The sequence below is a fragment of the Meriones unguiculatus genome, chromosome X, assembly GCF_030254825.1.
Source record: "Meriones unguiculatus strain TT.TT164.6M chromosome X, Bangor_MerUng_6.1, whole genome shotgun sequence".
Classification (NCBI taxonomy): Eukaryota; Metazoa; Chordata; class Mammalia; order Rodentia; family Muridae; genus Meriones; species Meriones unguiculatus.
This window is the reverse complement of record NC_083369.1, coordinates 81,480,202-81,496,949: the sequence shown is the minus strand read 5'-3', so window position 1 is coordinate 81,496,949 and position 16,748 is coordinate 81,480,202. Positions and strand designations below refer to the sequence as shown.

Genomic DNA, 16,748 nt, shown 5'->3' with positions numbered 1-16,748 from the left:
ATTGTTCAAATTTTCTGGTTCGGTTGCTCTCCTTGTGGCTCCAGATCTTACTATTTCCCACTTCTTACTTAAGATTCCATGCACTTTGCCCATCAGTTGGCCTTAAGAAATTTCCCCAGGGACTCATATTCCAACCAAGGAACATGCATGGAGATAACCTCCCTGCACAGATGTAGTCCATGACAGCGTCGTATCCAAGTGGGTTCCATAGTAATGGGAAGAGGGACTGCCTCTGACATAATCTGATAGGCCTGTTCTTTGATCACCTCCCCCTGAGGGGAGAGCAGCCCCACCAGGCCACAGAAGATGACAATGCAGCCATTCCTGATGGGATCTGATAGACTAAGATCAGAAGGAAGGAGAGGAGGACCTCCCCTATCAGTGGAATTGGGAGGGGCAAGCGAGAAGAAGGGGGAGGGAAGGTAGGACTGGGAGGGGAGGAGGGAAGGGCCTATGGGGGGATACAAAGTGAATAAACTGTAATTAATAAAAAATAGAAAAAGATTAAAAAAATTTGGCTGTGTTGGGTGCCTAGTTACCAGGGCTGCCTTGAGCTATGGTAAAATAGATATTTTTGCTGTCAATGACCCCTTCATTGACCTCAATTATATGCTCTACATGTTCTGCTACGACTCTAACCACAGCAAGTTTCATGGCACAGTTAAGGCTGAGAATGGGAAACTTGTCATCAATGGGAAGGCCATCTCCATATTTTTAGGCTCAAGATCCTGCCACCATCAAAAGGAGGTGATACTGGCGCTGAGTATGTTGTGAGGTCTATTAGTGCTTTCACCACCAAGGAGAAGGCTGAGCCCCACTTGAAAGGATCATTATTAACATATGATGTATAATATATGTTATATATTATATAATAATATCATTATTATTATGGAGTCAATAAGATCATTTTTTCTTCCCCTTCTTCTGATGCCCCCAAATTTGTGATGAGTGTGAACTACAAGAAGTATGACAATTCACTCAACACCATCAACAATTCCTCCTATACTATGGATGTTTGAATAGGAATGCCCCTCTTAGGCTTGTATATTTGAATGCTGGGACATTAGGGAGTGGTACTACTTGAGAGGGATTAGGAAGTGTGGCCTTGTTGGAGGAAATGTGTCACTAGGGGTTGGCTTTGGGTTTTCAAAAGATGAAGGCAGGTCCAATATTTGTCCATTTTCCTGCTGCCTACAGATCCTGGTATAGAACTCTCAGGTACAATGCCTGCCTGTGTACCACCATACTTTCTCCCATGAGGAAATGAACTAAAGCTCTGAAATTCTAAGAAAACCCCAATTAAATGCTGCATTTCATAGAAGTTACCATAGTCATGGTATTTCTTCGCAGCAATAGAACATTGACTATGACACACTCCACCAACTGCTTAGCCCCCCTGGCCAACATCATCCATGACAACTTCAACACCATGAAAAGACTCATAACCATAATCCATGACATTACAGCTTTCCCTGAAGACCTCGGATTCCTTTCTCTGGGAAGCTGTGGCATGATGGTTGTGAGGCTGCTCAGAGGCTGCATTCACTGGCACTGACAAGGCTGTGGGCAAGGTCATCCCAAAAATGAAAAGGAGGCTCACTGGCATTGTTTTCTGTGTTCCTGTTCCCAGCATATCCATCATGGATCTGACATGCTGCCTAGAGAAAGCTTCTGAATATGATGACATCAAGAAAATGGTGAAGCTTGCATCAAAGGGTCCTATATTAGTCAGAGTTCTCTAAAAGAACAAAATTGATAGAATGAGCTCTCTATCACGCACATATATAAATATACATTTGTATATATATATATACACACACACACACACACAAATATGCACACACACACACACACAGACAGATTTATTAGGGTGCCTTACAGGTTGTCATCCAGCTAGTCCAAAAGTGGTTCAGCTAGTCTAAAATGGCTGTCTACCAATGGAAAGTCCAAGAATCCAGTTGTTGTGAAGTTCATGAGGCTAGATGCCTTATCTGGTTTTCATTTTATGCCTCAGTCCTGAAGAAGTAGGCTATAATGCCAAGTGAAGGAATGAGTTTACTAGCAAAGGTGAGATCAAATAGGCAAAGAAAGAAAAAAAAGCTTCCTTCTTCTATGTCCTGTATATAGACTCCAGAATGTGTGTCCCAGATTAAAGCTTGATCTTCCCACTTCAAAAGATCTGGATTAAAACTGGGTCTTCCCACTTTAAATGACTTAACTACAAAAAAAAAAAAAAAATCCCTCCCAAGTGTTCCCAGCTGCTTGGATTTAGTTCATTCTAGGTGTCATCAAGTTGACAACCAAGAATATTCATAAATTAGAAGGCTTCCTGAGCTATACTGAAGACCATATTGTCTATTTGATCTTTGATGCTGGGGTTGGCATTGCTCTCAATGACGTCTGTGTAAAGCTCTTTTCCTGGTAAGACAATGAATACAACTATAGCAACAAGGTTGTGAGCTGTATGGCCTCCATGGCCTCCAAGGAATAAGAAACCCTGGGCCATGTACTGCAAAAAGGGCACACGAGTAAGAGAGAGGCACACACATGTTGAGAAACCCCAGTCTTTACTTCACCCAACACTGAACATTTTTACACAGTTTCTATCCCAGACTTCCAGGAGAAGATGAGGGGCTTAGGGAGTCCTTTCTTGAATACCATCAATAAAGGTCACTTCAGCTGCATATATACATAATATAGATTTCATAATTTCATACATACATAAATAATCCACTTTGATCATATTTTCCCCATTATCCTTTCTCATAGAATCACTTCTTCCCAACAAAAGAAGTTTTTTGAGTTACATGGATTCGGATGTAATTCTGTCATTTACTAGGTGGAAACATCACTTAATCCCTTTGAGGCTTAGATTCCTTATTTGCATGAAGGAAATAATAGTGGTACCTACTTTAGATTAGTTCATCGAACAAACATTTTTCATGTCAGTCATGTCTTAAGCTCTGTGGCCATAGAAACAAGTAAAACAAGAAATTCCATGTCCTCATTGAGCTCCGCTTATAGTCTCAAGGCTGTGAGAGGCTCAGATAAGACGATAGATCTGTATTGTATTTTCTTTCTTCCTTTTCTAAAATATAGATTTCTTGTTTTATCTTACATGTATGCATGTTTTGCTTGCATGTATGCATGTGCATCACATGTCTAAAGTACCCCCAGAAGCCAGAGGAAGGCACTGGATCCTCTGGAACTGGAGTTTCAGACAGTTGGGAGCTGCCATGTGGATGCTGGGAATTGAAGCCTCATCCTCTATGTGAGCAACAATTGCTCTTAACCACAGATAGTAATTGCCTTCCCTCTGCTAGTAGTCAATACATTCAAGAGGTGGGGTGTGGTTTCATGAGTCATTCCTGATCCATAGTTGATTGATGATAGGCCTAATCTTATGTAGGTTCAGTAGCTCATAATTTTTGAATTGGAAAATTCAAATGACACAGCACTGGCTCTGGTGAGAAATACCCTGCATAGCATTATGGTAGATGGTATTGTGAGAACATGTCCCATGCTTAACCAGGAAGCTTGAGGACATGGAGAGTGACCAGACTTGTAACCTCTCCATAGGCTTATCTGTTAAAGTTCACACTGATTCTCAGTATCACCACTGGTGACAAAGCTTGTAAGACAGGAGTTCTTGGGGGGCACTCAAGCTGTATTCAAACTATTGCATCTGAATACAAAATTTGAATCTGACATAATTTTTATACAATTACTATGGCCACAGGTTACACAAGAATAGGTCAACTGTAGACCATAGTTTTGTAAGCTCTGGATAAGTACTTCACAGCAGATGGGAGAAATCATACTGCACTACATTTATTCTCAGACATATTGTTTTATTTGATATTGAGAACAATTTATGACTCAGATATTCTTATCATCGCTGTTTTATGGTTGAGAAAGTCAAAACTCAATGATATCTATAAAGTAGTGGCTTTTAACCTTGGTTGCAAGTTGGAATCACCACAGGGTATTTTTTTTTTTAAAAGAACACTGTGCTGCATTCAGAGAAGTTCTAACTTAATTGGTTTAGAACCATAGTTCTTAATACTGGATGGCTTTGTTTACCTTCCCCTAGGGAGCTATTTGGCAATGTCAAGAGATATTTGTGGTTGTACTGATGTAACATTAACACATAGAGGGTGGGTAGCATCCAGCTGTGCTTCTAAACAGCCAGAAACCACAGTAAAACCTTGTCACAACAAAGACTTATCTAGCCTTAAAGATTATCAGTGCTTGAGTTAAGAAGTCCACATGTGCCAAAGGGAATGGAATACACCAAGGAAACTGACTTCCAGACACAGAAGGACTGATTCTCTAAGTGCAGGTTGATGGGATCTCAGTGCTGAGAGAGGAAGTGGACACAGTTTCCCACCTGTAACCCAGAAGCAATACCCTATTGATAACCTCTCAAAGAGACAAAGTAAGTTTTCTTCAATAACATCTACTGAGCACACAAACCACACTCAGTGTAGGCCCCATGCTCAGCAGTGGATAACCAATTCAAAATTAACTCAGTGGTATTTTTGGAGTTTGTTTCATAATGCTTTGTTTGGCCATTTTTCTTAATGTTACTGGCTTTTGGTTATATATTACGGTTTCCAGTTCTGTGTTTTATGGTGTACATACATGTGTGTATGTGTTCATGTGTGCATGTGTTCATGTGTGTATGTGTTCCTTGTGCTTTTTTTTGTTCTGTTTGTTTTGTTCTGGTTTGTTGTTTGTTTACCTGTTTGTGTGTTTGAGGAGGGGGGCATGGAGTTGGATGGCTGCAGAGGTGGGGAGGATTTGTGAGGAGATAAGGGAGAAGAAACCATGATCAGTATAAATTGTATGAAAAGATTTTACTTAAAAATTGCAGATGTAAGGGTGGGGACCTGGTATTGACTGATAGAAAAGGCTCTCCCAGTGAATTCCCACTTGATAGTTTTCTGGGTGAGTCAGCAAGACCTAGTACATGAGAACTAGCAGCTTTCTGAGAGATAGGTGAGTCAATTTAGGATTTCACAGAAAACATTTATTAGAGATTTGGGGTCAGAAGCAAGTGTTGGTGCTGGCAAGACAGGAAGAGCCACACACACCAACCACACACACACTAGATTGTGAACCATTGCCAATCAAAATAAAACAAATACAAAAATACACCAGGATGGTGTGAAAAATATCTTAAGACTCAGCTGAGAACCAGGTGTGGTGGTGCGTTCTTGCAATCTCAGAACTTGAGAGATTCAGTCGTCAGGACTTTCAGTATGAAGTTCAACTAGGATATGTAGTAAAACAGACATATAGGAGGTGGTAGGGAAAGAAAAGAGAAGAGAGGAGAAGAAAGTCAAGGGAGAGAGAGGGAAGAAGGAAGAAATGTGAACATCAGTGGCTGGAAACAAGCACTGGATGGTTTTTCTTAATGACTTTGTTTATTCTGTGGGGTTTGGAATACCTGCCAAGGTTACTTGGCAGGATAATGGAGACTACAGTCAAGACATCTATAGTCATCTCAGTGAAAATTGTATGGTTCATATCAACAGACAAGTGTGAATTTTCAAGAAAAGACAATTGCAGCTTTTCATTGACAAGTTCCCCCCCCCCCCCCCGTCAAGCTGCCAATAAAGATGCTAAATGGACCAGCTTGAGAGCCTTCTTTTGTTTTTTTGTTTGTCTACTGTGCAAAGTAATACTGAGGATACAAAAGGTTTTGATAACGCTTTTCTTGGTAGGTGGGGGATTTGAGTAAAGGAACAGCCTGTATGTTTACTTGAGGGGTTCCTGCTCCCAAATACTTGGAAAACTGTTTGAAGGAAGGAAGGCAGGGAGGGAGGGAGGAAGGAAGGAAAGAAGGAAGTCTGAAAGCTCTGAGGAAAGTTGCAGTTTCTGTGCTTTTCAAAGAAAGTGCATGCATGAAGACCCCAGAGGTGGAACTATGGAGAAAGGAAGTGTCAGAACTGTATGCTGTTTTCTAGTTCGAGCTAATGAGATGGGGTTAGGCTAGAGAACATAAGTGGAGGTTAAATAGAACGTGCAGAAAACACTCCAGAGAGATACTGGGAAGATTCATAATGCAAGGATTCCAAATAATGTAATACCAAGGTGAAAAGAAAACAGTGTGGAAATGTATCAAAAGGGTCTTTAACTAACTACAATAAAACTACCTACTGTACTTGTTAAATATACAGATTTTTCAGGTCTTTTTGAGGTTGGTGTGTGTGTGTGTGTGAGTGTGTGTGTGTGTGTGTGTGTGTGTGAGTGTGTGTGTGTGTGTGTGTGTGTGTATATGCATGTTTACATGAAGACCAGAGGTTGTATTTGGAGGTTGCCATTGGGTGTCTCTCTTAACTGCTTTCTACCATATTAGTTATTCTTATCTAACACTTGTATTTATGTTTATTTTTTGAGGCAAGTGTATTCTATGTGTATATGAGTGCCTATAGAGGCATAAAGTGGGCATTAGATCCTCTGAAGCTGGAGTTAGAGTCAGTGGTCTAACATGGGTACAGGGAACTGAAGTGGGATACTCTGGAAAAGCAGCAAGTGCTCTTGACCTGCCAAGTGCTCTCTAACTTCTTTATTATTTGACAATTTTATATATACACTGATTTTGGTTACCCTGTCCCATTGCACTCTCTCATCTATCTCCCTTTCCTGCTGAAATACCCTTAGACTAACAACCCTCCTTATAATTTAATTTTTTTCTTTCACTGAATTTAATTATGTTTGTTTGCATGAGCATGAGTGGTTGTGTGTGTATGTGTGTTTATATGTGTGCTTGTATGTGATCCTCAGTGGTGTAGCCACTGATTTAGCCACATTAGTTTTTGAGACATAATCTCTCACTGAACATGGAAGATACTGATTTAGCTAAAATAGCTGTTCAGCCCAAGGGGTCCTTCAGTTTCCATTCTTCCAGTTCTGGGATTACAGGCTAACACAAAGCATCAACTGTCAATACGACACACTTGGATAAAGGGAACCTCAATTGAGGAATAGCGTCCATCCAATTGACCAGTGGGTAGTCTGTTGGGCATTTCCTTGACTGCTAATTGATGTAGTAGGGTGCAGCCCACTGAAGGTGGTGCTACCCTTAGGGAGGTGAGCCTTTGTTATCCATGAAAGGTAGCTGAGCAAGCCAAAGAAAGCAAGATAGTAAGCAGCATTGCTCCATGGTTTCTACTATAAGCTCTTGCTGAGTTTCTGACTTCAGTGATTGAGTATAACTGGCAAGTCAAAAGGATCCTTTCTTACCCGAAGTTGCTTTTGGTTGTGGTGTCTATCACAGCAACAGAAGAGCAAATGAGGACACAGGCAAACTTTGGCTTACCTGGCATTTAATGTGGCGGCTAGGGATTGAACCTTAGGTTATCATGCATGTACCACTAGCACCTTACCAACTGAGAAAATGTTCCGTCCCTACTGAGAATTTATGAATGAAGCACATGGTAAGACCACCTCAGAATATGTATATTTAACAGGTTTTGGATGTGGTTCTGATCTATACTGAAGTCTGAGAAATTGGTGTAGGCAGAACACTGGGTATGCCTGGAAGATGATCAACTTGTCAGTGTAATATGAAATACAGACATTCCTTGTCTTAGGAAAGAATGTCTTCCTAAGAAGAGAAAGTTAATAGAAGTTTTCAAATTTTTCTTTCATTGTAATTGCACCGGTGGGAATTATCATTTACTAGAAACCAAAGTTTAAAAATTGTACAGAGAGAATGTTCACATTCTATTAATCTTTAAATATTTTGGGGGGAGGTCTAGTTTCTTATAATCAGTTTTAACTCAGTTTTTCATCTACCCTAAACAAACTACAGACATCAAAAATTCATTGTTGAACTTAGAGCATGTGCTGTTGGTATTCTATTCAGGAAGTTTTCTCCTGTGCCTATGAGTTCAAGGCTCTTAACCACTTTTTCTTCTAACAGATTTAGTGTGTCTGGTTTTATGTTGAGGTCTTTGATCCATTTGGACTTTACTTTCATGCACAGTGGTAAGTATGGATCTATTTGCATTTTCTACATGTAGACATCCAGTTAGACAGCCCCATTTGTTGAAGATGCTATCTTTGTCCCATTGTGTGGTCCTGGCTTCTTTGTCAAAAATCAAGTATCTGTAGGTGTATGGGTTTATTTCTGGGTCTTCGGTTCAATTCCATTGATCCACAAGTCTGTTTCTATGCTGGTACCATGCAGTTTTTATAACTGTTGCACTATAGTACACTTGAGAACAGGAATGGAGATACCTCCAGAAGATCTGTTATTGTACAGATTTGTTTGAGCAGTTCTGTTTTTTTAAATATGAAATTGAGAATTTTTCTTTCAAGGTCTGTAAAGAATTGTGTTGGTCAAAGAGCTTGCCACTGAGTTCAGGTGGACTTGCCAGGCCACAGAGGAGGACAATGCAATCAGTCCTAATGAGACATGATAAGCTAGGGTCAGATGGAAGGGGAGGAGAACCTCCCCTATCAGTGGTCTTGGAGAAAAGAATGGGAAGAGATGAGGGAGGGAGGGTGGGATTGGGAGGCAATGAGTGAGGGGGCTACAGCTGGGATACAAATTGAATAAACTGTAATTAATATAAAAATAATTTAATTAAAAAAGAATTGTGTTGGTAATTTGATGAGAATTGCATTGAATCTGTAGATTGCTTTTGGCAAAATGGCCATTTTTGCTATGTTAACCCTACTATTCCATGAACATTGAAGATCTTTTGCTATCTTCTTCAATTTCTTTCTTCAGAGACCCGAAGGTTTTTTGTTTTTTTGAATTTTATTTTTTTCTTATCAGTTACATTTTATTAACTCCGTATCCCAGCTGTGTCCCGCTCTCGCATTCCCTCACAGTCCCTCCCTAACTCCCTCATCTCCACCCTGCCCCTTTCCAAGTCCACTGATAGGGGGGACCTCCTCCCCATTCATCTGATCCTGTTTTATCAGGTATCTTCAGGAGTGGCTGCAAAGCCCTCCTCTGTGGCCTACCAGGACTGCTCCTCCCTTGGGGGTTGGGGAGGCCAAAGAGCCAGTCATTGAGTTCCTGTTAGAAATAGTTCTTGTTCCCCTCACTTTGGGAAACCAATTGGTTACTGAGCTACTGCAGGCTACATCTGAGCAGAGGTTCTAGGTTATATCCATACATGGTCCTTGGTTGAATGTCAGTCTCAGTAAAGACCCTGTACCCAGATATATTTGGTCCTTGTGGAGCTCCTATCCTTTCCCCATCAGACTAACTCCCCTTCTTTCTTATGATTCCCTGTACTCTGCCAAAGGTTTGGTCATGAATCTTTGCTTTGAAAACACTGCTAGTTAGAGTCTTTCAGATGCACTCAGTAGACTCCTGTCATACATTCAATGCACATCCCATCTGTCTTTCTAAACGAGGATTGATTATCTTACCCCATGTCCACTCTGTTGATTATCTTTTTTAGGTGTATAGATTTCATTATGTTTATCATATCTTATAGGTCTATATAAGTGAGTATATACTGTGTTTGTCTTTCTCCTCCTGGGATATTTCACTCAGAATGATCTTTTCTAGATCCCACCACTTCCCTGCAAATTTCATGATTTCCTCCTTTTTGATTGCTGGGTAGTATTCCATTGTGTAAAAATACCACAATTTCTGTATCCATTCCTCCGTCGATGGACATCTGGGTTGTTTCCAGGTTCTGGCAATTACAAATAAAGCTGCTATAAACATGGTTGAGCAAGTATCCCTTTTGTGTACTTGAGCAAACTTTGGGTATATACCTGTATACCAAAGACAAAAGGGCCGAGAAAGAAATAGCCACTAATAACCTAAAGTACCTTGGGGTGACACTAACCAAGCAAGTGAAAGACCTGTTTGAGAAAAACTTCAAGTCTCTGAAGAAAGAAATTGAAGAAGATATCAGAAGATGGAAAGATCTCCCGTGCTCATGGATTGGTAGGATTAACATTGTGAAAATGGCCATCCTGCCAAAAGCAATCTACAGATTCAATGCAATTGCCATCAAAATACCAACTCAATTCTTTACAGACCTTGAAAAAAAGATTCTCAGCTTCATATGGAGAAACAAAAAACCCAGAATGTCCAAAACTATCCTGTACAACAACAGATCATCTGGAGGTATCTCCATCCCCGATCTCAAGCCGTATTACAGAGCAATAGTAATAAAAACTGCATGGTATTGGCATAAAAACAGAAAGGAGGATCAATGAAACTGAATAGAAGACCCAAAAATAAACCCACACACTTATGAATACTCTATTTTTGACAAAGAAGCCAAAACCATTCAATGGAAAAAAGACAGCATCTTCAACAAATGGTGGTGGTCCAACTGGATGTCTACATGCAGAAAAATGAAAATAGATCCATATTTATCACCCTGCACAAAACTAAAGTCAAAGTGGATCAAGGACCTCAACATAAAACCAGATACTCTAAATCAATTGGAAAAAAAAGTGGGGAACAGCCTAGAACTCATTGGCACAGGAGACAACTTCCTGAACAGAACACCAACAGCACAGGCTCTAAGAGCAACAATCAATAAATAGGATCTCATGAAACTGAAAAGCTTCTGAAAAGCAAAGGACACTGTCATCAAAACAAAATGACTGCCTACAGATTGGGAAAGAATCTTCACTAACCCTTTATCTGACAGAGGGCTAATATCCAGTATATATAAAGAACTAAAGAAGCTGAAAAGCAGCGAACCAAGTAATCCAATTAAAAAATGGGGAACAGAGCTAAACAGAGATTTCTTGATAGAGGAATATCGAATGGCAGAGAAATATTTAAAGAAATGTTCAACCTCATTAACCATCAGGGAAATGCAAATCAAAACGACCCTGAGATTTCACCTCACACCCATCAGAAGGGCCAAGATGAAAAACTCAAGTGACAACACATGCTGGAGAGGTTGTGGAGAAAGGGGAACCCTCCTCCACTTCTGGTGGGAATGTAAACTGGTACAACCACTTTGGAAATCTATCTGGCGCTTTCTCAGACAATTAGGAATAGTGCTTCCTCAAGACCCAGCTATACCACTATATACCACTGGTATATATTTAGGTATATACCCAAAGTTTGCTCAAGTACACAAAAGGGATACTTGCTCAACCATGTTTATAGCAGCTTTATTTGTAATTGCCAGAACCTGGAAACAACCCAGATGTCCATCAATGGAGGAATGGATACAGAAATTGTGGTATTTTTACACAATGGAATACTACTCAGCAATCAAAAAGGAGGACATCATGAAATTTGCAGGCAAGTGGTGGGATCTAGAAAAGATCATTCTGAGTGAAGTATCCCAGAAGGAGAAAGATAAACACGGTATATACTTACTTATATAGACCTATAAGATATGATGAACATAATGAAATCTATACACCTAAAAAAGATAATCAAGAGAGCAGACATGGGGTACGTTGATTAATCCTCATTTAGAAAGACAGATGGGATGTGCATTGAACGTATGACAGGAGTGTACTGAAGGCATGTGAAAGACTCTAACTAGCAGTGTTTTCAAAGCAGATACAAAAACTCATGACCCAACCTTCGGCAGAATACAGGAAATCATATGAAAGAAGGGGAGTTAGTATGATGGGAAAAGGATAGGAGCTCCACAAGGACCAAATATATCTGGGCACAGGGTCTTTTCTTAGACTGACATTCAATCAAGGACCATGTATGGATATAACCTAGAACCTCTGCTTGGATGTAGCTCGTGGTAGCTCAGTAACCAATTGGTTTCCCATAGTAAGGGGAACAAGGACTATTTCTGACAGGAGCTCAATGACTGGCTCTTTGACCTCCCCACCCCCGAAGGGAGGAGCAGTCCTGATAGGACACAGAGGAGGACTTTGCAGCCAGTCCTGAAGATACCTGATAAAACAGGATCAGATGAATGGGTAGGAGGACCTCCCTATCAGTGGACTTGGAAAGGGGCAGGGTGGAGATGAGGGAGGGAGGGTGGGATTGGGAGGGAATGAGGGAGTGGGATACAGCTGGGATACAGAGTTAATAAAATGTAACTAATAAAAATAAAATAAAATTAAAAAAGTAAAAAGTAAAAAAAATACATAAATAAAAATATCTTTGATGTGTTCTTGTATTCGGTTTGCAAGTATTTTGTTGAGTATTTTTGCATCAATATTCATAAAGGAGATTGGCCTGAAATTCTCTTTCTTTGTTGAGTCTTTGTGAGGTTTAGGTACCAAGGTGACTGTGGCTTCATAGAATGAGTTTGGTAATGTTCCTTCTGTTTCGATTTTGTGGAATAGTTTGAAGAGAATTGGATTTAGCTCTTCTTTGAAGGTCTGATAGAATTCTGGGCCAAAACCATCTGGTTTTGGGCTTTTTTTGGATGGGAGACTTTCGATGACCACTTCTATTTCCTTGGGGGATATAGGATTATTTAGTTGATTTACCTGGTCCTGATTCAGCTTTGGTAAGTCAAATCGATCAAGAAAATTGTCCATTTCATTTAGATTTTCAAATCTTGTGGCATATAGACTTTTGAAGTAAGTCCTAATGATTGTTTGGATTTCCTTAGTGTCTGTAGTTATTTTCCCCTTTTCATTTCTGATTTTGTTGATTTGGGTGGTGTCTCTCTGCCTTTTAGTTAGCTTGGCTAAGGGTTTGTCTTTCTTGTTGATTTTCTCAAAGAACCAGCTCTTGGTTTCATTGATTCTTTGAATTGTTTTATTTGTTTCTAATTGATTGGTTTCAGCCCTGAGTTTGATTATTTCCAGCCGTCTACTCCTGTTTGGTGTGTCTGCTTCTTCTTTTTCTTGGGTTTTTAACTGAGCCATTAAGTTGCTTGAATGAGCTGTCTCGAATTTCTTCTTGAAGGCACTTAGTGCTATGAACTTTCCTCTTAGCACTGCTTTCATTGTGTCCCACAAGTTTGGGTATGTTGTATCTTCATTTTCATTGAGTTCTAGGAAGACTTTAATTTCTTTCTTTATTTCTTCCCTGACCCAGCTGTCATTTAGTAACAAGTTGTTCAGTTTCCATGTGTGTGTAGGCTTTTTGCTATTTCTGTTGTTGTTGAGGTCCAGCTTTATTCCATGGTGATCAGACAGGGTACAAGGGATTATTTCAATCTTCTTGTATCTGTTGAGGCTTGCTTTGTGAGCAACTATATGGTCTATTTTGGAGAAGGTTCCATGAGGTGCTGAGAAGAAGGTAAATTCTTTTGTGTTTGCGTGTAAAGTTCTGTAAATGTCTGTGAGGTCCATTTGATTCATGACCTCTGTCAGAGACATTGTTTCTTTGTTTAATTTCTGTTTTGTTGACCTGTCCTTTGTTGAGAGTAGGGTGTTGAAGTCTCCCACTATTACTGTGTGGGGATCTATATGTGGTTTAAGTTTTATCAATGTTTCTTTTACAAATGTGGGTGTTCTTGTATTTGGGGCATAGATGTTCCGGATTGTGATGTCTTCCTGGTGGAATTTTCCCTTGATGAGTATGAAGTGTCCTTCCCCATCTCTTTTTATTAATTTTGGTTGAAAGTCTATTTTATCAGATGTTAGAATGGCTACTCCTGTTTGCTTCTTGGGTCCATTTGCTTGGAATAGTCGTCTTCCAACCTTTTACCCTCAGGTAATGTCTATCTTTGAGTCTTAGGTGTGTTTCTTGTATGCAATAGAATGCTGGGTTTTGTTTACACATCCATTCTGTTAGTCTGTGTCTTTTTATTGGAGAGTTGAGTCCATTGATGTTGAGAGATTAATGACCAGTGGCTGTTAGATCCTTTGATTTTGATGTTGGCTGTGGTCATAAGGTTGTGTGCTTGGTTGTTTTTTGTTTTAATGTAGTGAGGTTAATTATTTCCTGTGTTTTCTTGAAAGTAGTTAGTTTTCTTGGGTTGTATTTTCCCTTCCAGTGTCTTCTGTAATGCTGGATTTGTGTGTAGGTATTGTTGAATTTATTTATTTATTTATTTATTTTTTTGTCATTGAATATCTTGTTTTCTCTGTCTATGAGGACTGAGAGTTTTGTGGGGTATAGTAGCCCGAGCTGACATCTGTGTTCTCTTAGGGTCTGCATGATATCCTCTAGGCCCTTCTGGCTTTCATAGTCTGTGTTGAAAAGTCAGGTGTGATTCTAATGGGTTTGCCATTATATGTTACTTGGCCTTTTTCCCTTGCAGCTTTTAGTATTTTTTCTTTGTTCTGTATACTTACTGTTTTGATTATTATGTGTTGGGAGGATTTTCTTTTCTGGTCAAATCTGTTGGGTGTTCTATAGGCCTCTTGTATTCTTATTGGCTTCTCCTTTAACTTGGGGAAATTTTCTTCAATGATTATGTTGAAAATATTTTCTGGGCCTTGGTGCAGGGAATCTTCTTTTTCCTCTATTGCTATTATTCTTAGGTTTTGTCTTTTCTTATTGTCTTGGATTTCTTGGACAGTCTGTGTCAGGAATTTTTTGGAGTTAACATTTTCTTTGACAGATACATCAATTTCTTCCATTGTATCTTCTACACCTGAGATTCTTTCCTCCATCTCTTTTAGTCTGTTGGTTATGCTTACCTCTGTAGTTCCTGTTTTGTTCCTTAAATTCTTCCTCTTCATTATTTCCTCCATTTTTGTTTTCTTTAATTTTTCCAGTTCTATCTTCAGGTCTTGAGTTGTTTTGTTTACTTCCTTCACCTGTCTGATTGTATTTTCTTCTTTTTCTTTTAGTTCCTTCAACTCTGTTTCTTTTATTTCTCTCATTGATTTAATTATTTCTTCTCTGAAGGCCGCAAACTGTTTGGCTGCGTCTTCCCGTATTTTTTCATGGATGGCCATAATCTGCTTGTCTTTAACTTCCTCCATTTCTTTATGGATAGCCATGATCTGTTTGGTTTTATCTTCCTCTGATTCTTTATGTATTTTATTTGTTTCCACTATTATCCTCTTCATCAGCATAGATGTAAGGTCATCTTCTTGATTTTCCATTATGCTGGGTTGTCCAGGGCTGCTCACCCCTGGATGGCTGGCTTCTGGAGATGCCATATTGCTCTGTCTTTTGTTGGTTGATCTTTTACGCTGACCTCTACCCATTGGGCTATTTTAGGTGTTGGCTGTTAGTTTCTGTGCTTCCTGGAGTCCTGAGGTATGGAGAATACCCTTTGCGGAAGATGATTTTTCCTGAAGGTGGCCTCCTCTGCTTTTTGTGTATGGTCACTATATGGCCAGTGTTTCTCAGGAATTGCCACTGCTCACCTCAAGTGTATAGACCTGAGTAGTAGCTGTGATCTTTGTTAGTCAGGGGGGCTCTCCTCTCACCCGTAGAAGTTCTCAAGACAGCTGCCCCGCTGCTGGGTTTCTCATTCTGAATTTAGTGAGCTTCTGTTGTTACAGTTTTCCAGGTTCAGCCCTCTTGAAGAACCTGCTGATTCCCTAGCTGTGGGGTTTTCTCCCAACAGGGAAACTCAGTCTGGTATCCTGGGGCACACAGTTCTGTTCGGGAAATTGAGAGGAGCACCCAGCAAGTCTCTGGGCCAGAGGCTGAGTGTTCTGCTGTGGGTCTGGAGAATGTGCACCTAGGTTGAGTTGGTGCCTGTGGGCACCGCTCTGGTCCAGAGGCTGTGCACTTCTCTCTAGGCTGGCAGCTGAGGGCTCCACTCTGGTCTGGAGGCTGGACGCTTCACTCTGGGCCAGAAGCTGTGTGTTCCTGTCTGGGATGGCGGCTGTGGGCACCGCTCTGGCCCAGAGGCTCTACGCTCTGATCTGGGCTGGCAATGTGTGTCCCCTTCTGGGCCAGAGGCTGTGCACGCCTCTTTGGGCTGGCAACTAAGGGCTCTGCTCTGGGTCGGAGGCTTGGCACCTCACTCTGGGCCAGAGTCTGTGTGTCCCGGTCCTAGATGGCGGCTGGGGACGCTGCAGGAGGCTGTGTGCACCCATCTCAGGCCGCAGGTGAGCCCGCCAGTCCCGAGGACCTTTACCAGTTATTGACTGGGTGACCTGAGGTCGGTTCCAATTAATTTTCACACTGTAGGCTTTCCTCTCACTTGGCAATCACGAATGCTGGTGTTTTAGGTCCCTGGGTTCAGTCTCCTTGTCACTGTGCCAACACTGCTGTCCCGTTCCTCAGACACAGTGTCCTCCCGGCGCCACCATCTTCGTTGTCCCCCGTTTAGTCTTCTTGAATTCTCTCTTCTTATGTGTGTCCAAGATCTTCTGGTGTTCTTCCTCTGTCATATCTGATTTTTATTAGTTATGATGGAACCCATAATTTTTCTTCTCCTGTATGAATATATGCAAAACCTCTTCCCTAGTTTAACACATTCTCTGTTCTCCATTTTGGAATTAGGACCTTTATATTCTGTTTTATTTCAGCAGTCCTTTCTAAATTCCACTGTGTCTTAGCAGGTATGCTACTTTTCTCATTTAAACATTTTAAAATTGATAACTCATTATTTAATCTATTTGGGGAGACATATTTCCCTTCTTTTTTATGGCCATCTTTTTAAAATTACTGTTCGATATTTTCATAACTGTTTGACCTGTAGGATTATAAGTTATATCTGTAACAGGTTTTATGTCATAATGTCTAAAATATTGTTGCATTCCAAAGGATATACATGCTGATGCTGAAACATCATCAGCCCCAGTTTGCAAGGGCATCTCCAAAACATTCACCATCTCTAACAAATGTATAAATTTAGGATTATGCTCTCCAGAATTTAAGGCAAAAGCTCACTGGAATTTTGAATATGAATCTATGGCATGGTGCATGCATTTCAGTATTCCAAAATCTGTAAAAT

General features: G+C 40.4%; 1 protein-coding gene and 1 pseudogene across 1 annotated transcript in view; both read left to right on the top strand.

Annotated features, from left to right (window-relative positions):
* Positions 1–609: 609 nt before the first annotated feature.
* Positions 610–2,491, top strand: LOC132649887 (glyceraldehyde-3-phosphate dehydrogenase-like; annotated as a pseudogene).
* Positions 2,492–15,845: 13,354 nt separating this feature from the next.
* LOC110544812 (small ribosomal subunit protein eS25-like) overlaps positions 15,846–16,748 on the top strand; it is a 40,910-nt gene continuing 40,007 nt past the window's right edge. Inside the window, exon 1 of the mRNA XM_060374661.1 lies at positions 15,846–15,897. Coding sequence (XP_060230644.1) covers positions 15,846–15,897 — 52 coding nt within the window. The remainder of the gene's footprint in view (positions 15,898–16,748) is intronic.